The sequence below is a fragment of the Numida meleagris genome, chromosome 7, assembly GCF_002078875.1.
Source record: "Numida meleagris isolate 19003 breed g44 Domestic line chromosome 7, NumMel1.0, whole genome shotgun sequence".
NCBI lineage: Eukaryota > Metazoa > Chordata > Aves > Galliformes > Numididae > Numida > Numida meleagris.
This window is the reverse complement of record NC_034415.1, coordinates 7,580,025-7,605,908: the sequence shown is the minus strand read 5'-3', so window position 1 is coordinate 7,605,908 and position 25,884 is coordinate 7,580,025. Positions and strand designations below refer to the sequence as shown.

Here is a 25,884-nt window from a genome sequence, read left to right as displayed (position 1 = left end):
ATTTCCCTAAGTGGCCAGTCCATCTAAGTAAAGACAAGCAGCGATGGCGCAATTCAATAGCAAAACAGGGATTTGCCTCTAAAATGCTCCAGTGCAGATTCAATCTGGGTGATGCCTGACACCCTCCTATTGCAGGCAGTGTGAATCATTCCCTATGAAAGCTAGTAGACATTAATTTCATTTCTAGAACAATAAATCAGCTTCAAATTTACCCTCAGATTTTTCTCTCCAAAAGCACTGCAAACACGTCAAATAAATCAAAGGCCATTTCTCCAAGTGTAACTATTATTACTGGAGTGTGGGCCATTCCCTGTGGTGTGGGAAATGAGGTGAGCAGTATTAAGCCAGCATGGAGCTTGGCTTTGCTGGCAGAATGGGATGGGGTTCCTCGGTGATAGGAACAGCGTGCAGGGGGACTGCCATTAGGTGAGCTGGGCAAGGAGTTGGATGGCTCAGGGGGTTGCTGTCCCCTTGGAGAGGCCCTCAATGATGGGGGGCTGCTCCAGGAGCTTTGTTGGGGCCAGGGGGTGCTGCAGCAACTCACGATCCAGCCACCGCCATCCGTGCTCATGTCACAGAACACCTGCACCCGCTGGCTGAGGTCCCCATTGATGGAGATGGTGTAGACACCGCTCAGCGTGTCTCCGTTCATCAAGTGCTGGGCACAGTCCTGAGGGTTGGCAAAGACACGGCCACCTACAAAAGAAAAAAAAAAAAAAAAACAATCAAAATTTGGGGCAGGCAAACAGCTTTTCCATGTGCCCTGGTGGTTACGATCCAGCCAGGGTCTAGCTTTGCTTGTTTGTCCTGAGTTCTTCTGCAAGGCAGTGGTGACTGTGCATCCGCCAACAACATCAGAGAATGCAATGGAATAAATCTGTGCATCTGTGCATTAATGAATTTCCACACATCCTACATTGGAAAGATGCGTGGTAACATTGTGGTGAGTGATGAGGAATGTCACGCCTTTGATCATCTTTCTGCACCGTTTCTGAAACCCTGGGGTTTAAGCTGTCACTGGCATATTTGGACAGCTGTGAAAATGCCACAACCTGTTCTCCTCTTAGGATTGCCAACTCGAAGTAAGTTTTATGACTGTACTGATTCCAGGGGAGTTCTCCTGATCCGTGTCCTTGTAAATGACGTCAGACTTGCACTGGGCTGATGGTCCAGCAAATGGAGCAGGAATTGGGTCATGCAAGATGTTGGAGATGGGCAATGTGAGGCCTGTGGCTGTGCTCCACGTGTCCTACAATGAAGACACCTCTCAGTGTGAGGGTTGGAGTTTGAGAGAGCCCCATCTATGAGATTTCGGCAGCACTGGGTTCATTTTCTTTCTCATTTTGTGGGAGAATTGCACTTTATTTCCCCATTGCTCAAATGACTGAGTGCAGAGCAGGCAAAGTGCACGTTGGCTTTCAAGGGTGGTTTGAAAGAAGACCTTGAGAGAGTGTGAAGGATGTGCCATGTTCATCTGTTCCTACTGCACAACCCCATAGGAGTGGCAGGAGTTCAGGCTGTTGTTTCTCAAACCCTTTTGACCCGAAGACCCAAAGTTGTCAAGTTGTCACTTTTTATAAATATCGAAGATCCCCTATTTCTTCCTCTCTCCGCAGAGCATAGCACAAGTTCTGGTGAGGCAGTGTTTACATTTGATGGCATTCAACAATGTAAATTACTTCAAAGGCATCCACTCCAGGCTCCCCTGGGCTCTGTGGAGATTAGTTGTTTCTTAATTCATATTCATATCTTAAAGAACCAAGCAGACCTTGAAAGACATTTCAAACCACTATAAATTATAAATACCGTATCTGTTTCTTCCTTTTGTCCCATCTGTATACAACTCCCCAAGAACCTTATGCAAACATGAAACAAAGAGACAGCGCTATTAATATGTCAGAGGGAATGGAAGAACCCTGGGATGTGTACTGTGAGCATAAAGAAGGAAAACATTTTAAATTAAGCCTGATTTTTTTCTTCTTTTTCTTTCTGCTCTTCCTTAGGTGGGGTAGGTTGGGAGAAATTGGTTCCCTGCTAGTGCCTACCTTGAAGCAAGTTAAACTTCTGTTGAGATGCTGCGTCAGCTGGCAACAGTGTCTCTGATGCCGTCAGGGAGCCACGTTTTTGTTTAATGGAAGTGATGCTCTCGTTGCCTGGTGTCAGTGGGTTTCCCCTGCTTTCTCCTCTCTGAGAAGCCAGCCCTGAGATGCTTTGTCCCTGATTCCTGGGCAGCCTTGAAGACTACACACGTTTTTCCACCACCTGCTGGAATTGCACTGGCAGTATACACCCACATAAGAGATGAGAAAAACTGCTGTACCTCATCTGTAAAAAAAAAGCCTTCTCTTTTTTTGTTGGTGTAAAGTAGTTCCTATTACATCTGGAAAGCAGATGAAGGGACCTCTGCATGTAACGAGGATGGGGAAGTGTATCCACAGCAAACTCAATGTGAATACTTGGAAAGGATGGGGGCAATAAGGATGTTTTAATCCAAGCTTCATTCTTGCAAGCATAACTCTGGGAGGGTTGTGGTGCCTGTGGGTACCCACCACTTGGTTTAGGAAGAAAACCATTCCCATTGCCTTAGGAGATTGTGACTCATCTAGAAATAGATGAGGAAGGAACAATGCAGACAGCATCAATGGGACCTCAGCCCTGTGGGCATGTTGGCCGGGATTGCACTGGTGGTGGGGGATGATGCACCCACTTGATGTTTATGTGAGACCAGATCCTGTGGGGAGCCCAGCTGGGTCTTTCCCAACTCACTGTAAGACCATATCTGTTGGTGCACTTTGTCAGCCTGTGTGTCCTTTCCTCTAGTTATCCATTTGTGGGGTGGCAAGTGCAAGGCAAAGAGCCTGGTGGAAATGGGAGGCTGTGGTGCCTAGTCTGATGTTCAAAATCCCTTGCTCTGCGTTGGGCATTGCGCTTATACTATAGGTCATTCGGCCATCAACTTCTAGCAAAGCAACACCATGGGTAAATCTACCTGTAGATCTTGGTGAAATGCTGCCTGAGGCAGGAAGCCCATAAAAGTGGTCCCTGCCTATTAGTACAGGATATGGGCTAAGCCCTGCCTGGCCTAGCAGGTGTGGTATGGGTCCTCACCCGTGGTGAATGTGGTGGAGATGAAGCCGCTCCGCATGGCGTTTTGGGCAGCCTGCAGGCGCACGGTGTACTCGGTGGTCTCAGAAAGACCCTCCAGGCGGATCCACGTGTCCTCAGCATCCACAATCAGCTCCTGTACATGGGTAGATGCCAAGAGCAACAGATGAGAGAAACGATGGGGAGCATAAAGAGCAAGCGAGGAGGGAAGGGAAGCCACAAACTACTGCAGCCCTTGGCTGAAGGTGCTGCATAGCTGCTTACAGCCCTGGGCTAAGTCAGCGTGAGGTCCAGCTTTGGGATGGTGCAGGTGAGAGCTCACTGCTTTGGACACTGGAGGTTTAAATGCAGTCTGTGTGCTCTAACTACTGACATTGCTGGGATCTGCACACCTTCAGCGTGGGGCATGACAGATTTCCTGAGCATTGTAAGGAGCAGAGCTGGCCAAGCCTGGTTATCAGCCAGCTTTGGCTCCATCAATCCCTGTCATGTTAATTTTTCTGGTCATCAGCCAATGCCACAGAGCATTATATTGAACACCTCTGCAAAGCTGTTATCCTCTGGCTGCTGCAAGCCAGTTGCACCAGGAAATGAGATGATTTGCAGTGACATACTTCTGATAGTGTTTGTAGCAGTTCCTCCAGACAGACAGATATGGACACAATAGTTAAATAATCAAATATATTGTATTGCTGGATTAATTAGCTGTCTGTACCTACCTTCCTCTTTGCAAGAAAGGCAATTCACCTTTCTAACATCTCCACTCACTGGGAAATTTTCTCCTGCCTCAATTTGTTTGTGTTTCATGAGTTGTGAATTTTTTCTGTTCCTTCAGACTTCCCAGGTATATTCTCTAGTGGGTATAATTCTATTGGTTTTATGAGTTTCTTCTGCTCGTTCCTCCATGGTTGTGTTATGCCTGGACTCAATGAGCCTCTTTTCCCACGAGGACTCACCTTGCGACTTCCGTCAGTTGATCTGTAGGTCAGGACGTAGTTCTCAATGTCTCCTATGGGAGGCACCCAGGAGAGCAGTGCACTCCGTCGGGTGACCTCACTCGCAGTCAGGTTTGTTGGAGGATCCAAAACTGCAAAGTGGATAGGCACGAGGGAAGGGCACGTCCTCACACACAACCACCCCCCCTGCTCTAAGCTGCTCCCTGACTAGCTGGACTGTTATCCAGCCCCACAGCTCCATGCTGCAGCCCAAAGTCCATCCTCATCCACAGTTTCCAGCCCCGATTGCCAGTCTCCAGCCTTGAACAGAGCTATGCAAACCCTCTAAGTGCCTTCCTATGCATGCTCTCTGAAATGCACGCGGTATGGGGTCTGCCATGCTCTTTGGAATCACAGAATTGTGGGGTTGGAAAGGACCACTGGAGATCATCAAGTCCAACCCTGTGCTAAAGCAGGTTCCCTCGAGTAGGTCACCAGGAAAGTGTCCAGGCGGGCTTGAATATCTCCAGAGAAGGAGACTCCACAGCTCACCTTGATGGCCTGTTCCAGAGCCAGACTATGGCCCTTGGAAAGAAGAAGACCTGGTCAAAGATCTTCTCAGGAACCTGAACCCAAGGGAAATCAAAGAAAGATGTTGATGGGTGTAGGAAAACAATGTCTAATGTGTGCAGTAACGGTAATCCCGTCCTCATGTTGTGCCTAGCACTGGTATTTGGGTGTCCCTTTAGCACTTGGCCACATCTACATCGACATTTTTGGATTGAGAGCTTAGCATCAGCCTTTCTGACTTCTCCTCCAGGGGTGGATGACTGGTGAGGGGTGTGTAGGAGTGGGAATCTACGTACGGGTTGTGAAGTTGGTGCTGATGGTCTGGCTGGTGAGCGGCCCGTTGGTGGCATACATGGCGACCGTGTAAGTGGTGCTGGGCAGGAGGTTGGTCAGCTGGTACTCCTGGTTGATTCCATCCACCAGAATTGTTTCTCCTGCAACTGTAAGCCAAAAGAGATGAGTTAGGGTAGATGCTATGAGGCTGGGTAGTGGTACATGCCATGGGGCCCAGAGGATGAGCTGGTGCCTGGGGAGGGGGTACAGATCCACCACCCGCCAGCCACTGTCCTCCCAGGGCACGGGCTCCTTCGCTGCTCCCTCCAGGATAGAAAACCACCAAGATCCCCGGTTTGGGGTGGGGGAGAGGTGGAGGCAAGCTGAGATGGAGCCCTAGCAAATATTGCAGCAGAGGGGTGTGGGGTTTCGGCACACCTGCGTGGCGGGTGAGGACGAGGATGTAGCTCTCCACATCCATCAGCGGTGGGTTCCACTGCAGCAGTGCCTCGGTGGGGGTGATGTTGGTGGCGGTGACACCCAGCGGGGCATCCATGGCTGCACAGGGGACAGATTTGGAGAGTCAGGTGCATTAAGGGACCCTGGACTAGGAGCTGGAAGGGCTTCCTGTGGACCTGCCTCTCTTCCCAGGCAGACATTTACCCACAGAGGAGATACTGCTGCCCTAGCTGGAGAGCAACGTGTTGTAGCTTGCACTGCTCTGCTATCTGGGTTTGCCTTCCACTGTTTTCCTGATACACAGTCTGGGGAGGTAAGGTTTTTTAGGTTTTGACAAGTCTGGGGATAGCAGAGGGTTTTATTCTTGTAACAGATGCTGTTTGTTTCAGGGCTTTGACAAGTATTTCCCTAGGGATTATTTTTGGAAGCCTGTACTTCCTTTAGGAAAGGTTGTTATGGTTGCCCAGCACATCACATCTCTACCCTCCCTGTGCCTGGTACACAGATTTGTCACTCCTTCCATGACAAGCCATGCATATACAGGAAAAGCTTTGCTTAGACATACTTCGAAAGTCCCCGCTGGGTCCTTGTGAGTCTCACTCATCGTCCCAAGCTCACCTCAGGATGCCATTAGGTTCAACTTGCTCTTGGCTGTCTGATTGCCAGAAACAGTAGGGGCTGCCAGCCCTTCCCCAGGACAGGACATGGCCCAGTTTGATCACTGCCTGCCACCAGGAGCCCCTTCCCACCTGTGTACGTGGTGATGGAGGCCACCTCGCTCTCCTCCCGGCCCCGCACACTCTTCACTCCGATCTCGTACTTGGTGGCAGGCTGCAGAAGGCGGATGGTGTACTCGGTGGCATCGCTGCCGATGGCCGTGCTGTCTGTCCTCCCTGCAAGGACAGAGCCAAGGGCTTTGGTGACATGGCCGGCCCTGACCCTAGGTGCAGAGTTTGCCTAGGAGGGGATGGCAGTGCCACAACCCAGGGCTGACACCGGGAACAAATATGTTCTGTGCCCGTGTGTTGACACTCATGTGCCCATCATTCTACTGACTCAGCCTTTTCAATATCATAGGCAAAAACTGGGCTCAAGGGTTGGAGAGGAGGGTGCAGGAGGAGAGCAGGGCTTGCTGTGCTGGTTGTGGTTTGGGTCACGCAGTGGTGTGGAACAGACCTCTGCCCCTGCTCCCCAACCCCAGCAGCTGCTGATGCAACACATTTTCCAGAAGAGAAAAGAGAAGTAAGAGCAAAATGGGCCAAAGCTGTTGGGACACTGTTGAAGTCCTCTGCTTAACTTAGGACCAGCCCCATGTGCACCCTGCGGTACAGCATGGCAGGGAGGGTCTCTTCACAATGTCTGACCCCTTACCTTCAGCGGCACGGTAGGATATCCTGTAGTGATCAAAGGTGGCAACAGGAGGGCTCCAGTAGATGACCATAGAGTCCTGGGTGATGTTGCCCACTCTGAGGTCCTTTGGTGCATCCATCCCTGGTGAGACGGAGCAAAAAAGCACAGCTGCGGGAGGCAGGTCCACACGCCCTCCCTCCACCCGCCTTCTTGGCAGGGTCTCACACCCAGTGGGTACCTGTCGTGATGGAGCCTGTGACAGGCTCAGAGCTGATTGCACCGTGGACAGCCACCAGGGACACCAGGTATTCCGTAGACGGCCGCAGGCCCGTCAGGCTGGCATGCCTGCGGGTGCCATCAAGTGCCAGCTGCTGTGCCGCCTCCTCATCCCGGGGGCTGTAGGTGAGGACCAGGCTGTCTGCAGGTGGGGATGGATCGCTCCACGTGATGTTCACACTGGAGGATGTCAGCTGGGAGAAGTGCAGCTGCGTGATGGGCCGGACCCCTGTAAACCAGAGAGAGCAGATGCAGCTCCCACAGTCTGCAGCTCCCAAACTCTTGCTTGTACCCAGCATCATGCACTGGTGTCCATAGGGGACATACGACAGGTGGCAAAGCCCCACATCTGGGTGCTCCAGTGGTCTGAATCTGTGCTGGGATCCAGAGGCAGAACTGGAAAGGGGAAATGGTGTTTTCCTCAGCTCAGACTGCGAACATGTTCAATCCCAGCCCCACGCGGTGGGTGGAGGGGACATTCTGCTACAATTGGGATGAGCTGCATGCCCTTCTCAACCATGATTTTTTTCATCCCAGAGATACTTCTGAGGCTCCTCAAGGCCTGGATTCTCCCTTCTGCCCACTCAGACCACAGAGGACAGCATGTGCTGTCTTCCCTGCCTCCTCCTTATGGGAGCCTCCAGCCAAGTAAACATGTTCAGTGCCACCATCCAGAGGGGCAGGACCCCTTCACTGGGGTAGGGTCATCTCCCTTCTCAGGTCCATGGACCTGCTCTGATGTGGAAGGATTGCCCCTGAGCTCTCATCCCTCGTCTCATGAGTTTTGTTGCTGGAGTAGTGGTACTGGGGTAGTGCCCTGTGCCTGGCCCCATCTCCACTTGGTTTTCCTTACCTGTGAAAGCATCCACGGTGGCCTCCAGGCTCTGCTGCCGTCCCCTCTCAGCGATGATGGAGATGGTATACTCCGTCCCTGGCTCCAGCTCAGAGAGGGTGAGCTGCGACTCGTCACGGGACACCGTCACCTCAGAGGCCATCCCCGAGGCAGGGGTGAAGGTGACACGGTAGTGGTCAATGGGACCCATGGCTTTGGTCCAGGACAGTGAGATGGATGTCTCTGTGGAAGCTGTCACCAGGAGGTCCCGGGGGCTATCAAGCTCTGTGGGTTGGGTATTACAGATATTTGTCCCCATGCATGGGTTGTCCCTCAGAGGTCATAGGAGCTGGGGGGCCATGGAAAATGGCTGTGTTTGGAGGCCGAAGGCAATGGGGCTAGACTCACCAGTCCTGGCATTCATGGTCGCTGGCACGCTCTGCTGGCTGTCCATCACGGCTGAAATCCCAATGCCGTATTCTGTCCCTGGCACCAGATCTGCCAGATGGAGTAAAAGACACGGAGGTGCATGAGAGCAGTGCCCAGCTGGTGGTCTTGGAGAGTGACTCCCACCATGGCTGGAGGTAGGGGAACACTCCTGAGTGCCTATAGAGTCACCAGCCCTCCCGCAGCTCCTCTGGGTGCTGTAGAAAGCCTATTAAAAAAGCTCCCAAATGCCTTTGGACAGGGAAATGGGATTACTGTAGCTCAGAACTAACCAATTTTTAAAGGCCGTTACTGAGGTCTGCTGTAATTGCTGGCATCAAGACAGAAATCGTGCGTGAGAGAGGGAGCAAAATGAGACAGGAAGGATAAAGTAGCTGTATTTGTTTCCGAAATGATTCAGCTTCAAATATTGTCACAGGGTTGGTGTCTCAAAAAGAAATAAATTATGCAGGGTAAACGAAATGGACGTTAATTAGTAAACATACAGCCTAGATGGGAGCTGACTCAAGCACGTTCCTTGAGGAGGACGTGTCCTGTGGTTCCTCTCACCTGGGGAATGGGAAACGAGCTAATCGACCTCTTTTTGTCTGAGCCTATTGTTGGTGGCTGCTCTATCTCCATGGAACATCTCCTGGGTCTGTCACTCCTGCTTGGCCTTTGACAACTTCATTTCTCTGCTCCTCATGCTCTGTTGATCTTTCCCATTGGGTCAGAGAAAGCCATGAGCCCTGCAACCCAGCCTCTTCTCTCCCATCTCTTGGATAGGGAAAAATCACCAATATTTCTGACAGCTCTACAAATTCTCATCTTTGAAAAGAGACCTAGGGGGCAGGGCAAGATTTGCTCTATGTTTAAGCTTAAATATTCAATAAGCTCTGCTCAGCACCTTTCCTTGACATGTTTCTTGGGGGCAGATGAAGGCTTTTATGCCATGGACCCCACCAGGTCCTCAGCAGCTGCAAATTTGCCCCAGCAGGCTGAACCAGGGGTGATGAAACTCTAGAGAAGGCTACATTGTGTGTGATGAAGGTACAGAGAGGCTGTCTGCAGCTCCCATGCCATCAGCAAATCATCTCATCTATCCCCAAATGTTCTAGAGGACAGGGGACCAGTACCAGAACCCCTATCTCCTGCTGTCCTCATCCATCTCCGTCCCACTTCTCCACTCAGGAGTGCAGCAGAAACTATCCCCACTACATTCTTTCTTACACACCACATTTTTCAAGCTAACTGCTCTAAACGTTTTCCTGCCCTCCAGCCTTTCTCATGACTCAGTGCTGCGGTGCCTGTAACTTTGCATTAGACTTTCCCTCTGAACATGTTTGTTCCTATAGGCCCATATGGCAGAGTTGTCTGAGCCTGACACAACACGGGAGGGCCTGGTGCCGTGCCATACTGAAGATGCAGATAAGTCTCAAGCTCAGTGAATGATATTTTTTTCGATATGTTAAGTGTTGGGTTTTTTTGCCCCCAAAATGCCACCTGAGCTGCAGATCTGGCAGGCAACCAGCTGCAGCTGAAGAAGGAAAATAGATCTTGGATGGCTCTTCGTGGTGCTAATGCAAAGTGTGTTTGGGGACATTCCTGGTGAGGCTGGCAGTGGGATGTGGAGGTGCTTGCATGCTTGCACAGCACAGTGGCACCCACGTGCCAGCCTGGACCACGCGATGCTGGAGGGACTTGCTTGGAATTGCCACCCCTGGTTTTGGGTTTACTTTGTGATGATGTGGAAAATGCGAAAGGAATTGGGTAGACCAGGCTATGGAGCATCAGTGTCTCAACAGGGGGGAAAAAAGTAAAAAGAGAAGTAGTGTTTTTCTCTAGATCAACCTAAAGTGTCTTCCTCTCCCCAATTCTTACTCCGCCCCTTGCTAGCTCTGCTTTAGATCCTTGGGACAGCCCCACCAAAGGACATCACTTGGCTCCCAGCTTAGCATCACCCAGGCTCACAGAAGGAACACCAGGGCAAGCTGGTTTTGGGCTTGCAGGGAGAATGGGGATGAGTGTGAGGGTGAGAATAAAGATGAAGATGATGAAGATAAGGATGAAGGTAGTGCAGGCATACCTGCAAGAGTGGCCCGGGTGGTGGGGCCTGTGTCCCGTGGCACCAGAACCTCGTGGTAGTGCTCTCCAGCCAGGGTGCTGTAGACCACCCTGTAGCTGTGTGCCTCTGCCTCGCTGTTGTCCCACGTGAGCTCGAGGCTGGCAGGGGTCCGTGAGCCCACCCGTAGGTTCTTGGGGGCATCGATCTCTGTGCAACACAAGGAAGGGAGGCATGGTCTCTCCATGGTTGAGTAGATCTCAGAGGTCCTTTCCAACCTTAATGATTCTATGATTCTGTGGCCTCGCCATTGGGCTCTGGGAGCTGTGTCATGGCTGAGAAGTGGTGAGGAGAACACAGGTGGCACATTCCCATGGCTGGGATATCTGCTCTCGCCCCCTGCTCAGCACAGACCTGGAGGTGCCATTCATGAACTCATCAAGACCAGTGCTATAAAGCCATCAAGCACTGGCCTGAACTTCTCCTAGAAGACCTCGGGCATCTCTACGGATTTGTTCATGCTCAGACACTGTCTGGACTGACACCTTTTATTAGAGCTGCAGAGGCTGCAGGCTAAACCTGCTCGGATCTGTACCATGGCCTCCTGAGAGCAATGGGTTTGAGCAGGGCAGGCTCTGGCTGCTGCTGAGCATTGGTGGAGGCGGGCATTAATTCCTGCTCTGGGTCTGGGCTTAGGAGGGATTTTTATGTTGTCTTTTAGAAATAGAGCAAGGAAGGCCAACTCAGCAAATCAATTGCAATGAACATCTCATCCTATATATATATCTGCAAAGATATATACACACATTTCACACGTTGTGGTTATTGTAATAGGAGCCTAGTATCCACCAGTGATGTACATGACAAGTAATTTATATACCATAAAATAGCACTGATATATGCTCTCTACCTCCTCCTTTATGGCACGGTAAATTAAACCCGTTAGCTATCTGCAGGCTTAACATTAATTAAAATTTTACTGACCAGTTAGGCTATTCATATAAGATGTAAAATAAGATATCCATGTTTTTAACTGGGCTGATTCCAGCTGCCTGATTGCTGATTTTCCAGGCAATGTGCCTGCCTTGGCTCTCAGTGCTGAGCAGGTATGGGAGCACTGACTTAAACTCAGACCTCCCTGATGCACACTGGTCTGTGGGTGGCATTAAGGGTGAAAACTGCTATTTTGGGGGTGGAATTGTTTAGTCTGGAGAAGAGGAGGCTGAAGGGAGATCCTATCACTCTCTGCAGCAGCCTGATGAGAGATTGGTTGGATGGGGCCCTGGAAACTGACCTGGTGCCTGATTTAGTGGTTGGCAACCCTGCCCATGACAGGGGGTTGGAACTAGATGATCTTTGAGGTCCCTTCCAACCCAGCCCATTCTGCGATTCTATGATTCTATGATGATTGCAGTGAAGTGGGCGACAAGCGATAGGGCAGGAAGAAATGGCCTCATGTTGTGCCAGGGAAGGTTTCAGTTGGGCATTAGGAACAATTTCTTCACGGTGAGGGTAGGCAAGCACTAAAACAGGCTTCCCAGGTCAGTGGGGGAGTCTCCATCCCTGGAGATAGACAAGGGATGTGTGGACATGGCACTAAGGAACATGAGTTAGTGTAGAGGGCTCGGTAGGCCAGGCTGACGGCTGGACCAGGTCTTTCTTGAAGGTCTTTCCCACCCACCCACCGCACCACTCCGCAGCATTCAGCCCCCTCACCGGCTCCTCCAGCTACCTGTGGTGAACTGGGCGAGGGCCGGCTGGCTCTCGTTGGCGCCCCGGAGGGCGCTGACAGCGAGGTGGTAGCGGGCGCCGGGCCGCAGGGCCTGCAGGGAGTACTGGCTGAGGGGGGGCTGCAGGCGGAAGGTGGTCCTCCCGCCCTCCCCGTCCGCCAGCCCGTACTTCAGCAGGATGGCGTCCACCCGGGCGCGCGGCGGCGTCCACTCCACAAAGGCCACTGTGTCGGAGACGTCCCGCACCAGGATCTGCGTCGGGCCGTCGATGACTGCAGAGGGTGGGGGAAAGGAGGGGTGGTTAACTGGGAAGAGTTGGATGGGGAAGGGCAGCAGGTATGGGGACATCAAGCTGCCACTCGGCCTTCAGAACAGCGTGAATTAGAGGTGGCATGGGCAAGAGGCTTGATTTTTCCAACCTAAAGCGCTCACAGGAGCTTGGTCATGGTGGGTTCCTAGTGCCTTATTCCAGACCCTCCACTTTCCTGACACCTCTCTTGAGCAGAGCATTACAGATGCATGCCGATTACAGACACGATGCAACTTCTGCCCTTCTCAAGCTGAGTGCTGGCAACAGTTCCTCTCTGTCTTATTCAGGAGTCATCTCCCAGAATAAAACCTCCTACATTTCTCTCTGGTCCGTTTTCTTTGCTCCTAGATAACTGCTCATACTTGGTGATGCATAGAAAAAATGCAGTTTTCCTTTGTGCCCGGCTCTTCAAGCCATTCAAAATGCTTTTATCGACTATCTCCTTCTTTCCACTCAATTTACTCTTTTCCAGGCCTTTCTATGGTTGGCAAAATTTATCAGCAACGATACTCTGTCTATTATGGCTCTTGAAAGGTGTTGACAATGTGTTAAATAACACAGGGCCAAGGACTGATCCAACCATCAGGAGCTGAAGAAAGTCTCTAGACATGTTCCAGCATCAGTGCCAGCTCCTACTTTGTAGCTAAGCTGCAGGATCAGCTCTTGGAGCTGCTGACGTGTTAGTGCTGGGGAGGGAGGGGAAAATGCAACTGCGTGGATGAGGCTTCATGACCAGCTGGGAGCAGGGAAATGGAGGGTGTCCACCACCAAACCCTATCAGATAAAGGGGTTTTAGCTAAGGCATTCATACCTGAGAGGTATGTTTAGGACATTTTAACTCTAATTTTGCAGAGAATTAGGCTCTTTCTTCCTCCTCCAGTGCTTGGTCAAGGGACATCACAGGTTCAGAGCCCACGTGAGGGATGCTTTGAGTCCAGCAGGACCATCAACATGGGCAGATGCTCCTGTGCCATGGCACTGCTGATGTGCTGGCTGCCTGTTTTATCTCTTCTGCGACCAAAAGGTGGTGAAAAAACCACACTGGTCTTGTAGTTCGAGCTGTGCTGCGTATGTCCTTTACATGACATATATTGGAAATGTCATGATGTAATAAGGGTGTGCTGAAAGCTGAGCCCCAGAGTGGTAAATCCTGGAGGCTATATGCAGGGGTGGGAAGGATGAAGGAGGTTGGAACAAACACGTGGGGTAATTGGGGGTAGTGGAGTGAGGTCTGGGGACAAAAAAAGCAACAGAGGAGGAAGGATGGCTGGGAAGCAGAGATTTTAGGTTGGAGCTGGCTGTCCAGCTTGGCCAAGGCTCCTTCAAACTGTGCATTTCATGTTGGTGGTGAAGATGACCTTGCGAAAGTCATCTGCTTAGTGTGATGTACCAGCCTCTCTTTTTTTTCCCCTGACTTCCTAGGAAAAGGGAAAGGTTTGCCTTGACCAGGAGATGTCTCTGTTAAGCCGTGTCAAGCTCAGCAGGACTGTACTGAGGAAGCTCAGATCTGCAGCCAGAGAGGGGCTGCCTAGTGGAGGGACCATCCTTATACCACCCCTTCCTCTCCAAAGCCCCAAATTAGCAACTCCCCATGCTCTGCCCATTGCCACATCCTCTTGGTGAGGAGGGGACTGCGTTCTTTCACACACACCAAATTTCATCAAGCTGCTTCTGGCTCCCTGCCCCACTGCCTGATTTGCCTGAATGGGTGGGAGGACAGGGCGTGTATGAAGCAGGTGGGAGCTTTAATCCGGAGGAGATGAGTAGGCAGTGCACTTTTAGAGTTGTTTCTTGGGTGCGTCCAGCCTCCCAAATGTGCCCCGGGTGAGATTAACGGAGAAGAGGAATTCATGCAGCTATACTGTACAAGCTGACCAGAGCCGTGGCTCCCATGCATCTGTAGCTTGGCCATTTGGGTTGTGCTAAGCATTCAAATTGAGAATACTGGATGAAGAAAACCGCTTTCGTGTATCTGATGCCCCAGCGCCTGGCTTGGGCAGCTTTCTAGCCCCAGCAGATGTTGTGTTTGGAGCTGATTTTGCTATGGGGTGCTAAGGTTCTCGGGATGCGCTGCCCGATGCCGGGCTCACTCACGGGTGGAGATGCTGTCAGAGGCTGGGGGGCTCCTGGCTTGGTCCTTCAGAGCCACCACGGTGACGGTGTACTCCTCTCCTGGCTTCAGCCCCGTCTGGTTGAAGGTGGTGACGGTGCTGGGGAGCTGGGCGATCACACCGCCCTCGTTGTTCTGCCGGGGACGGGGGGAGAAAAGGCATCAGGAAGGAGGAATGGGTTTAAAAAGAACAGAAAAAGCTTTTTCTGGGGGAGTACGGGCAGTGATGCACGGCAAGGTGTTGAGTCAGCCCCGTACCCCCAGATCACGTCCTCACCCCAGCACGACTCATCATGGAGATGCAGGATCTTGGGGCAAAGTCACCCACCAGATGTGGAGCACTTGAGCTGTAGAGCTGGGAAATGCTCCCATCCCCTCTCCTGCCTCACACCTTGCTGTGTTTTGCCATCTGAATATTCTCCAGATCAGAAAAGATAAAACCAAAGCCTCCTTTTGCCTGCATGGCTGCTACCCAGGTGCCAGGAGCCGTCTATGTTTCATGCAGGGGTGAAACCATCGCGTCCTTATTTTGGAATCCCCTCCTTTTAAAATATCTCGATTGAGTTCATTATACTTTCTGTTTTGTGCTCTGAAAAGCATGTAAGTCTTTTAAGCAACTGCAAATGTCACCTTCCCTGCCAGTGTTTGGACAATGGATCTTTTCTTTCCTCTGTCTTTACTAATAACACGCTAAACAAATCTGTGCACATAGCACTCAATCCATATTCATCTCTTTTCCTCATTAAACAGGAAATCTTCCATTTTACCCATAAATTGCCATCTCACCTTGCCTAATTTTCTTTTCTATGTCTGTCATCACTCCAGCCTTTCACTGATTGCCATGCGGAGCTGCTCTCATTGCCCCAAATATCCCTGCATTGCTTTCTCTTTCCTTTATGCCCGCCAGCGTGAGCAGATATGCAATAACTGCCCTGATCTTTTATCTGGGGACCATTTGGGGTGTGGAGGGTGTGCATGCCCCTTGGGGACACCGAAGACAAAATTAGTGTCCCCACACCCAGTTTTTGGGAAGGCAGCTTGACCTCAATTTGCAAGCCCACAGGGAAGGGGTTGTTTGCAATAGGGCTACTTTAATGCTATTTTGTTTTTCTCATTGCTGCCTTTTGGGTTTTGCTTTTAATTGGGGTGCAGCAATGGTTTTGCATCTGTCCGAGCGAGCCATGAGAGTGGCTTCCAGGCAGCCGGGGAGACAGCACCCTCTGTCTTGTTTCAGGGGCAAAGCTGATTACAGACTTGAGTAAGCCCGATTTCAGCAGCAGGAGCACAACTGCATCTTCACAATGCAAGACCACACGCTTGATGGACGGTGCTAAAATGAAAGCCCTATGAGCTGCAACCATTCCCATCCCTGAAAGTCTGCCCGAGGAGCAGCCTTCCTTTTGTACTTTATCTCTTTGTTTCATTCACAACATGTTTCTTGCTGGTTTTAAGCTTAAAAAAGGGAAACAGAAGCCAACAGCTTGCTTCAGTGGGCTGGCTTGAGGAAAACCTATTGCTGATGTCCTTGTGGGAGAGACGTTTGCTTCTATCCCACAAATTCCTCACCCCAAAACTCGTCTATACCTATTTATCTGCTTCAGGGGGAATAGTGCTGAGATTAATTAACAAGTATCAGTGAAATGCTTGAATGATGCATGATTTGTTTGACACTAGACCAAAAGCTCCAATGGTTTTCTCCTGGCATTGCCCTATTTTGCACCATTGGGTTGGGACTACATCATCTTTAAGGTCCCTTCCAACCTAAGCCATTCCATGATTCTATTACTTCGTTTCATCCTGAAATACAGCATTTTTGTATTCTAATCATGATGCTCTCGGTTTTGTAACCGCCGTACCCAGACTTCAGCTTCTGGCACAATCTGTGGATCAAACTTTGCACCAAGATGCTCCCAGCCCTTTTTGGAAGTGGGGAATGAGTTATCTCAGGCCCCCGGGCCCCTGTTTTGTGCTGTGCTGTGTCTCATGACACTTTGCAGTTGAGAGCTGTGGAAACTTTGGGGCCAAGTTCTGCTGTTCCTACTGCCCAGAGCTGCCTGACTCCAGCGAGGATTTTGTACAAGCGAAAATGGCATAATTGAGCCCTTAATCAGCATTTCTTTTACTGCTGGGGATTGAAAGCCTCTTGTAAAGAGGCTCCATATACAATTGAAGCTATACTTATGGCTAAATGGTGTAGAAATTATGAATATAGATGAAATACTTGACGTACAATTTTTGTTACTGCATATGGAAAATAGGCGATATTTAGGGCAACACTTTCATCTTTTTCATCTTTTCTGGCACCAGTTCTACCTGCTCATCACTGCGATTAAAATGGCGTGGCAGGAACTATCTGGGCATGTGGCTGGGGATGCTGGAGCCCTGTAAGTTTAGGGCTGGTCACTGAGATCTGGCCTTCTTGGGGCGGCTTAAGGGTGCACGCCACGATGCTGTGCTGCGGGGTAGCGGTACCTTGGGGATGAAGCTGATCTCCCAGCCATCGAAAGGGAAGGAGAAGGGCTCCCACTGCACCTCCACGGTCGTCTCTGTGATGGTCTTGAACTTCAGCCCCTGCGGCGTGGCCAAGTCTAGAAGGGACCAGGAGGTGGTGAGGGCTGGGGCGACCTCCCTGCAGCTATTGTGTTATTGGGGTGATGGAAATGGGCCCTGCTGGTCTCTGCTGGCAGCATCATTGTCCTTTTGTGCAGGAGGGAGAGGAAGGGGATGCTCTCCAATGTAGCATCCCACTGCACTGCACCCAGTAACACCGTGCCAACAGGGTGAGCGATGGCGTTACAAAAGGGCTACTGGCATCACTTGCTTTCCCCCTGCTCTCTCTGCCTTTAATTTCCCAAGGATGCTTTCTGGAGGCTGCTGTCACAGCCTGCTGTTCCCTTTTTCCTCTGGTACTAAGAACCTCATGATGCACAGCAACGTTCCCTCTTGCTGTGCCGTTACTGTGTTGTGGGGATTTGTCTTGGGGAGCCCATCCAGAAAAAGGAGCAGAACCCGTGACTTGTATGACATATCACAAAAACATAAGATATTTTGGGGCATGTTCTGGGGGCTTCAAGCAAGCACTGAAATTTTCCTTGATTTTCAGCCATTCAGGTTTTCCATCCCAAACAGGGACTTCCTGCAGAGAGTAGAGTCATTTCCACCTCTCCTTTATCCCCATACAGATAGACATATGGGTAAACATATCCCCAGTATTTTTTTTTTTTGAATTCTCAATTTTCTGCTGCCGGAAGGTCTTTACAGAAAATGTGAGCTAGCTAGAGAAAGCTGCATGACACCGTGGCAAGACAGTGTGTTGTATCAGAAAAGCCATCATAGGATAGGTCAAATATCAGATGGATGCACCTTTACAGGCTGCTGTGAATGTTCCTCATTATTTGGGCCAGTGCTGTCTTCTGCAGCCATCTGATGAGCGTCACCTCTGGTTACTGGGGTACCAAGTGACAAGTGCAGCAGATACTTACTGGTCGTCACCTTGGTGGTGACAGGGCTGCTCAAGACATCGCTGATGACCGCGTAGATGCTGATGTTGTAGGCAACACCTGGCTCCAGCTCCGTGATGGTGATGGTGCTCCAGTCCCCAGGAACCCGCTGCTGGAGCTGGGATCCCCCTGGCCCTGCTGGCTGGTATGATACCACGTACTCGGTGGCTGCCCCGGGGCTGTCCCATGCCAGCTCAATGGAGCCGTCGCTGATCCCTGTCACGCGCAGGTTTTCAGGAGGAGCCACTGATGGGAAGAGAGAGGGAGAGCGTCAGGACATACATGGCTTATCTTCTGGCCTTGGGTGAGGGAGTGTGGGTCTGGTGGTTGGACATGGGTAAGGGCTCTTGGTTGGGGGTTATGTGCTCACGTGTTTTATTGCAAGGCAAAGGCTCAGGAGAACCTGTTTGTACTGCTGTTGTAACAATGGGTCACCACCAATGTTTGAACAAAACTCAATGTCTTTTTGCTTGCTTCCCAAACCTTTGTACATCTCTGGGGGATGGGAACAACAGGGAGGCAGTCCAGCTAGGGGACCTGAGCACAAAGGGCTCCACCAGCTATGGGTTCCTCCCACGCTGCGTGGTGCTCCTGTGGGACTCTGGGAACTTTGTGTCCCTTCCTCACGCAAACAGGTCTGACTCCCCCCACACGCCCCTGCTACCTGCCGAGCAGTCCTGCCCTCCGTAGCCATCCTCGCAGACGCAGAGGCCATCCTGGCAGACACCTCGTCCACTGCAGGCGTTGGGACACCTCAGCCACCCGCAGTCCTCCCCGGCATAGCCCTCGGCGCACACGCAGGTGCCATTATCACAGTGTCCCCTTCCTGAGCAGTCACGGGGGCAGCGGGGCTGAGAGCAGTCCTCCCCACCGAAGCCCTCCTCGCAGATGCACTCTCCATCCACGCAGAGCCCTCGGGAGCCGCAGCCGGCGGGGCAGCGGAGCTGGGAGCAGTCCTCGCCGCCGTAGTCGTTGTCGCAGACGCACTGACCCTCCAGGCAGACCCCGCGGCTGGAGCAGCCCCGCGGGCATCGTGGCTCTGAGCAGTTGCTGCCCGCCCAGCCCTCGCTGCAGACGCAGCGGCATGACTCCAGGCTGAAGTTCCCGTGGCCGCTGCACGGTAAGGTGTAATCCAGGCGTCCTGCAAAACGACGTGGGACGGGCGGTCAGAGTCCCGTGTAGGGTGTATGAATGGAGGGCTAGCGGCAGGGATGGTCCTCCCTATGGCTGAGCTCTCCTGCCTTGCGGGATTTGGTGGCTTTGGGGCTGGCTGAGGCATAGTTTCATTGTGGGTCACGCTGGGGCTCAGCGTGGGAGCTCTAGTCTCAGCTCCTGGCTGTGGACCTGCTGGATGCCAGAGCTCCTCTTAGTTTCTCTGTATTTCCCTAGGGAAAAAGTGCTACTTGGCCAACCCCTCTGCACCAGCCGTGACTCAGTGGGCTCTGCTGTCTCGTCTCCTCTCATGTTTCATTGTACAGTTGAGAGATCCCAATATTATGTCCCAGTATTATGACCAAAGATGTAATATTCATCCCTATCCTGGTGATTCCAGCTGAGATGGAGCCATTGGTTTGCACATGAGTTTGGGCACACTAGGGCTGTGGGAAAGCAGGGAGAGCACACGGCCACCTCCTGTGATGTCCCTGCTTTGCTCAGCAGGGTGAGGAGGAACACATGAGAATGAGGGCACCAGTTGCTCTGATGCTGCTGTATGGGAACTGCTGAGTCACGGCCTGAACCACTGATGGAGCACCTGGAGAAAAGCCCAGTCAGCCCTGGGAGCACAGGTGAAGGCAATTCACAGTGGGACTAGAAGGGCTGGAGCCTGGCTCCTCTTAGGCCTCATTTAAGGGCTGACTGCCACTGAGGAAGCATCTCTTTCTGGAGATCCCTCCTTGGGGGAGCTTTCCTTGCAAATCCTGAATCTTCTGATACAGGTGAGTGATCTACTTCCTTTCCTTTGTAGCACCTTTCTGTCATGCCTGTCCTTCCAGCTCTTTTGCAATGCCTTTTCCATTGTGTTGATCTTTCCAGTCACTACAGCTGCCAGTCCTCCCACCTTTTGCCCCACAGCATGGACTTGTTGCTTCAGCTTTGGGTTTACACCAGCCTGGTTAATTCTTCCCTTGCTGGCTTTGCCTGCTCTTCCTTGTATGAAATAAGGGAGGAGTGGAACCCTTTAAGTGCTGCCTCCAACCCTGAGGAAGCCTCTGCACCATGAAGCCCACAAGTTGCGAGACTTTTTATCCCCCTAACTGAACCTCTCATTCTAAGTGAGTTATCTGGATGATAACTGATGGATACTCGCATAGCAAGGCTTAGCAGTGTGCTAAGCCAGGCAGACTGGTCTGGGCTCCTTTGCAGGATGCTTCCCGCCCCAGAAACTGCAAGCACTGGGAATGGCTATCAGGTTCTCTTCAGATCTCAGCCTCTAGTTAAGTTATCAAAGGAAGAGAGAGGATGCTTGTAGGTGTGCTGTAAGACAGCTCTTTCCTTGGGGATGTGCCTCAGGCTGTGGGGTAGGGATCCTGCTATAATTTCAAGTGTGGTGAATTGAAAGCAGCTTGGGTAAAATGAATGAAATTACTCCAGTTTTACCTCGGCACGCACCTGCGGTCTGAGTGAAGACTCCAACTAGTGATAAATGTTTAATGGGACCAGCTCCATATGTTGCAAGCAACCCAAATTGTTCCATTGGTGTTTCAAATGAATTCCTTTAAATCAGGCTTTTCCCATTGCTCTTCCCACTCAACTTTAACCCTTGCTGTGCACGCGGCCGTGGCTTTCAAGGGTGTTTTCAAGTCTCTTTTCAGCTCACGGCTGATGGGTGCCACACTGGGGGTATCTGAGTGGGACTGAGCCAGGCCTGGAGCCAGGAGGTGCCCTTCCAGACAACACCTTTCAGGGGTTACCTGGGAGATCAGAGGCCAGCTGTCTTCTAGCACCTGTGCTACTGGACAGCAGACTCTAACCCAAACCTTTCACAGCCCACATTGTTATCACTTATCTCACTATCACAAAGGGACTAAGTGGCGCCTTTACTGGAAAAACCCTGTTTGGGGGGGGGGGGGAGGACTCTGAGAGCTTCACCAATGTCTTAGTTCCAGCTGAGATGGAACTGTTTTCTTCAGAGTGCATGTTTTGCTTCTGGGAGAATGCTGATAATGCACTGATGTTATAGTTGCTGCTAAGCAGTGCTGTGCGGAGCCAAGGCCATTCTCAGCAAAGGGCCCAAGGAGCTGGGGGGGACAGATTGGGAAGCTCACCCCTTATCAACCACAGTTTTATTTGTAATGGGATTTTAGCTCTGCCCAATGGATACACTTCTGCTTATGGGGTTTCCACAGCAGATGTGCTTTGGGAGCTTAAGTTACTGAATCCCTCCCAGGAAATTCCCTGTCTTGGAGGCCCTAAGCTAGGCTTCTCTGTAATGGCACAGTCGTGACACAGTGGCTTTACATTTTCCTCCATTGCTACTCTGAGTGGCATTGCCAGTTCTGTATTTATTTATCCTGCCTTTTGCTTGGGCCCTGAGTCCCCCATGAGAGCTAACAGCATTGCATTACTACCTGTGGCTGCATTTTCTTGGCAGCAATTGGAGTTGCATTGGTCCCGGAGCATGGAGACCTCCCTCTCCAGCATCTCAATCCTGCTCAGCAGCTCCTGCAGGGACGGGAGGGAGGTGGAGCACTTACAGGCCTGCTTGGGCAAGTTTATCCTGTGGGTGAAGGTGACCTGGCTCTCGCTGTCGGAGGTCTGCTCCGTGTATTCCGCCAGCCTGTCGTCTTCTGAACTCACCTCCTCAGCCGAAGACCTGAGCATGGAGGAGCAGCAGCTGTCCAGGGGGACGTTGATGTTGTAGATGTGATGGAAGACCATGGGCTGCTCTTTGGTGGGTGGGCTGCAGTTGGCCAGGCCCCCCTCCTCATCCACTGCTGGCCTCTCGGCTGGTTCTGTTGTCACCTCCAGCCGGCACTCAAATGGCTTCAGGACAGCACCCAGCAGCAGCAAGTTGAAGCTGATGAGCACGTTTCTCAGGACTGGGTTTTCACTGTCAGTCCCCATTTTCTTGAGAGAGGGAAGAGCCTTCTAAGCCAACCTTGGCTGGCCAAGCGTGCGGAGGACCTGTGGACAAAGAGGAAAGGGAGTGTGGTTAGTGTTAGACCTGACACTGCACTCAGGTTAGAGAGGCAAGTAGTCTAGAGAGATGTGGGGCCAGCTTTACACGCGCACAGTCTCATTGGCCTTGGTAGAGCCCAAAGCAGCCCCGGGAAAAGCCCAGGGCTGGGAGGAGAAGATGGGCCTTCTCCAGAGCATGCAATCCCAGCGTTCTGGCTCCAGCTGACAAACAATGATAGAAGAAGAATTTTATTCCTATAGTATTTTTAAAAGTTACAGTTGATTTGGTACTAACAAAGTCTGATGTACCTGTGTTTCCAGCAGAAATGCAGTGGCTACTGCATTCAGTGCAACATCAGCACAGAGCATAGGGCATAAGGGGTTAAAGCATGGGTGCCTGCAATGTGTGAGTGATGGCAACGCATGGGTGAAAATGCTGTGTCCCTACTCTTCTCTGGACACCTCCATGAGCACACATGGTGCCCCAGGAGCTGAGCCTGAGGTTGCTAAGCTTCCTACAGTAGCTATAGGAACAGCATCCTCAATGCAAAACACTGTTAAATTACACCATGCAGGCTTGAGCTCCTTTAGGTTTGTGCTCTGAGCAGACAAATCCCTTGTGATGAAGTGGCTTCACCTCCTACCCATGCTCTGGATTATGGGTTAAAGTTGCCTTGATTTGAAAATAGATAGCTTCTCACTTCTGTATCTATTGCAAGTCCTCAGGTAGCAATCTGGGCTCGAAGGACATGATTATCTGCAGCCAAAAACCACCAATGTCAGCCCACTTGTGCTGGGGATGGATTTGGTCCCATTACTCTTGCTGGGACTGTTGTGTGCTGACCAGTGCTTGCCACCAGCCAGTTTGCCATGAGGCATCACTGCCTGATCCATCCCAGGATAGAGTGGGTAGGTGAGGCTGGGGCTGCAATTGTATTGCTCCCATCATTTGGAGGTCGGTGGTCCCCAGTATGGATGAGGTCAGCCACTGGGACTCTAACAGAATCTTGTTTTCCCAGGAGTGTCTTAAGCCCTGGGGGAGGAATGGATGAGATCTGGTCCCATTGGGATGAAACCTGCCTTGAGGAACCAATGTCCTTGTGCAGAGCCAGTCTGGTGTCCTCCAGGCCATGAAGCTTGGGTTTTTGGAGATGGGAGAGGATAGTGGTGTGCTGCTTGGCTGTGGTCTGACTTTACTGCTGTCTGCAAGGGCCATAATCATGAGCAGTTCCCCTCTCTCACTGCTATCCCCCTGTTCTGAAACTCCTCTTTGAGGGACAACCGTGCCTCCCCCTCTTCCCCTGCTTCTCAGTGAAAGTATTTGTTTACTGGCTTTTCTCTTACAATACCATGGCGCTCCAGAAAATACAGCTATTCAGCCGCCTCTCAGTCTTTGCAGGGTTATTATCCCATATTACTGCAGTGTTCCTCCTGCACGTTTCTTCCAGGCTCCGTGCTCAGTGCCTGCCTCTCTTGTGAGCAGACACATGGAGCTTTGCTAGGCTTTCTCTCTCTCTCTCTTTCTTTGTGATTTCAGGCAAAGCAAATAAAATAAAATGGCTCCAAGGTGGAGTGACCTCCCCGCCTTTTCAGATGGGGGGTGGCACAGAGTATGAGATATGTTTCCAGCCAACAGTGGTTGCTTTCACCACTGTAAGCACATGGTGGGTGCCAGGGTGAGTTTGTGGGTGTGTGATATAATCCACCTGCCAGCACTCTCCATATTTATATTTCAGCCATCATCCTCCATACCAAAGAGGTTTTATCCACTTGGCTTGCTGGCCATCACAAAGGCTGGAAGAGGAGGAAGAGGCAGAAACTGTCTGACTCTTAGTGTTGACTGAGCTGCCACCTGGATGCTCCAGTGCTGAGATGGTGTGACCAGCAGCCTGGACTTAGTGGGCAATGAAGCCAAGCAGCTGAGATCCCTTTCTATGGAGAGGGACACAGCCTTTCACCCAATGGTGTTGGCTCTTGAAAGCCATGAGGGAAAGATATCCCTACAAGGAAGACTTGATGTTTAACTCAGGTAAATGGACCACCATGGAGAAAGGTATCTTGAGGGTACTGGCTGTGGTAGAGGTGATGTATGGAATTAACTTGAATGATAACACCAAACTCAAAGACTCAGATGATGTGGTGTGTATACAACCGATGTGGCAGAGAGTTGTACAAAATGGACCACCACCGTATGCCAGCACCCTGACAGGGATGAACTGGAAAGATAATAAAAGACCAAGGCTGAGTGAAGTGGCCAGCCTACTTTGACAATAAGAAAATAGTCTCTCTTCTTCCCTATGGACCTGTGTCTTTGCTGTGGAGAAGCTGTCCCAGGAGGCCCAGTGATTCAAAGATAATATGTCCTGCTCCTCACCTGTGCAAAATGGTATCTGAGCTATTAGAAGTAAGTGTTCCTCTGCTCAAGAGAGAGGATGTAGTGGATACACACCATGAACCTCCTGTGGTTTTTACCTGCGTGATGTCCTTTGCTCCTCACAGTGACTCTGGCTGCAGTTCTGACAACAGGAGGAAGCAATGGAGGTGGGATGGGTGCACCCTTGGTGGTAATTTGGAGCTAACTGGCCAAAGCTAGCCACAACTAAGCACAAAGGAAAATAACAGAAGCCAAGTCCTTTGCAGCAGTTGCATGCTTTCACCCTGATGGGGCCCTGTCCTGGTGGGGTCCATGCAGGGGCTTCTCCCACTTTGGTACCACCAGGCCCAGTGCAACACCCCATGATCCAGCCTGGCTCAGTGGGGCTGTATGCATTGCCCACCAGCAACCCCCAATCTTCATCCACTCCGGGCTCCTCTGCGGCCCCTTGGTGGCCCTGGCTGACTCCTCTTGTCCCCAGCTGACGGAGAGGCCAGGCACAGGGGGAGGCAGGGGGACTAATTAGCGCTGCCTGCCTTTGATTGACTCACTGGCGTGCAAGGCTCAGTGCGAGCTCCTTGGCCTCTCTCCCTGCTTTTATTTTTTTCGTGCGTGTTCAGTGGGGAAGGAATGGTGGCTGCAAGCCAGCAGTGTGGAGCTGGGCCAGAGCTTCAAAGCAAGATCATCGCAGAGCAGCTTAGATGGTAGGAATGAAATAAGGTCCTCCCTCAGGTCTCCATCACGGCAGGTGCCTTTGGGGTGCTGCCAAGTGCCCATTTCTTGGGGGGTGAGTGGTGGCATCACCACTCTGCCCACCCCACTCAATGGTTTTGGGCAGTGGTGATGCTGCAGAGGGGTGCATCCCCGTGGCACAATGCTAAGGAAGATCTCTCTTTGTTTTCTTTTATTATTATAAACAGGGCCATGGGAGCATTTTGGGGCTGCAGGTATGTCTCAAAGCTTATCTACCAAGGGAGAGAGGCCACATTAACAACAGGTTTGTGGGTGAATCTGGGGCCTGCCCAGTGTGAGTTAAAGTTCAAATTCAAGTTGGGTGAGCACCAAGCACTTCAGCTTTGGGGATCTGTGAGATGATCAATCTGCTGCTGCTTACATGTGTGGGGCTCAATAAAAGGAAACAATCTAAAACTGAGAAAAACATAGGAGCGCTGCTTCCAGCAGCAGCAAAGCGCTCTACCTCCCAGATGTCCTCCCCTCACCAAGGATTTGTGTCCTGGGGGCCTACAGTTGAGGAAGTGAAAAGCCCTGATACATTGTGCAGTGCATCCACCTGAATTATAGATTTTTGTGGCCCTGAGCACCATCTGCAGCCCTTAGTTTATTGCCTGTAAACCTGGCCTTGACAAGCCCAAACCATGATGCGCAATGGATGTGGGTATGGCACAGCTGCAAAAACCACTTGGTTTTTGGGGAGCATCTTGCTGGAGGTGAT

The 25,884-nt window shown here is 51.3% G+C and overlaps 1 protein-coding gene and 1 long non-coding RNA gene across 2 annotated transcripts in view; one reads left to right on the top strand and one right to left on the bottom strand.

Moving 5' to 3' along the window:
* TNR (tenascin R) overlaps positions 1–23,787 on the bottom strand; it is a 27,292-nt gene extending 3,505 nt beyond the window's left edge. The window contains exons 1-17 of the mRNA XM_021404476.1: positions 21,508–23,787; positions 18,603–19,079; positions 17,921–18,184; positions 16,911–17,026; positions 14,423–14,573; positions 12,021–12,290; positions 10,313–10,498; positions 8,209–8,298; positions 7,822–8,085; positions 6,931–7,197; positions 6,714–6,833; positions 6,092–6,235; positions 5,322–5,441; positions 4,907–5,050; positions 4,062–4,192; positions 3,109–3,241; positions 545–696 (exon numbers count right to left, since the gene is read on the bottom strand). Coding sequence (XP_021260151.1) covers positions 545–696; positions 3,109–3,241; positions 4,062–4,192; positions 4,907–5,050; positions 5,322–5,441; positions 6,092–6,235; positions 6,714–6,833; positions 6,931–7,197; positions 7,822–8,085; positions 8,209–8,298; positions 10,313–10,498; positions 12,021–12,290; positions 14,423–14,573; positions 16,911–17,026; positions 17,921–18,184; positions 18,603–19,079; positions 21,508–22,003 — 3,525 coding nt within the window. The 5' untranslated portion in view covers positions 22,004–23,787. The remainder of the gene's footprint in view (positions 1–544; positions 697–3,108; positions 3,242–4,061; positions 4,193–4,906; positions 5,051–5,321; positions 5,442–6,091; positions 6,236–6,713; positions 6,834–6,930; positions 7,198–7,821; positions 8,086–8,208; positions 8,299–10,312; positions 10,499–12,020; positions 12,291–14,422; positions 14,574–16,910; positions 17,027–17,920; positions 18,185–18,602; positions 19,080–21,507) is intronic.
* Positions 19,779–25,884, top strand: LOC110402422. The gene is made up of 2 exons (XR_002441077.1): positions 19,779–19,875; positions 23,794–25,884. It is a non-coding gene; the product is annotated as an uncharacterized LOC110402422 (long non-coding RNA).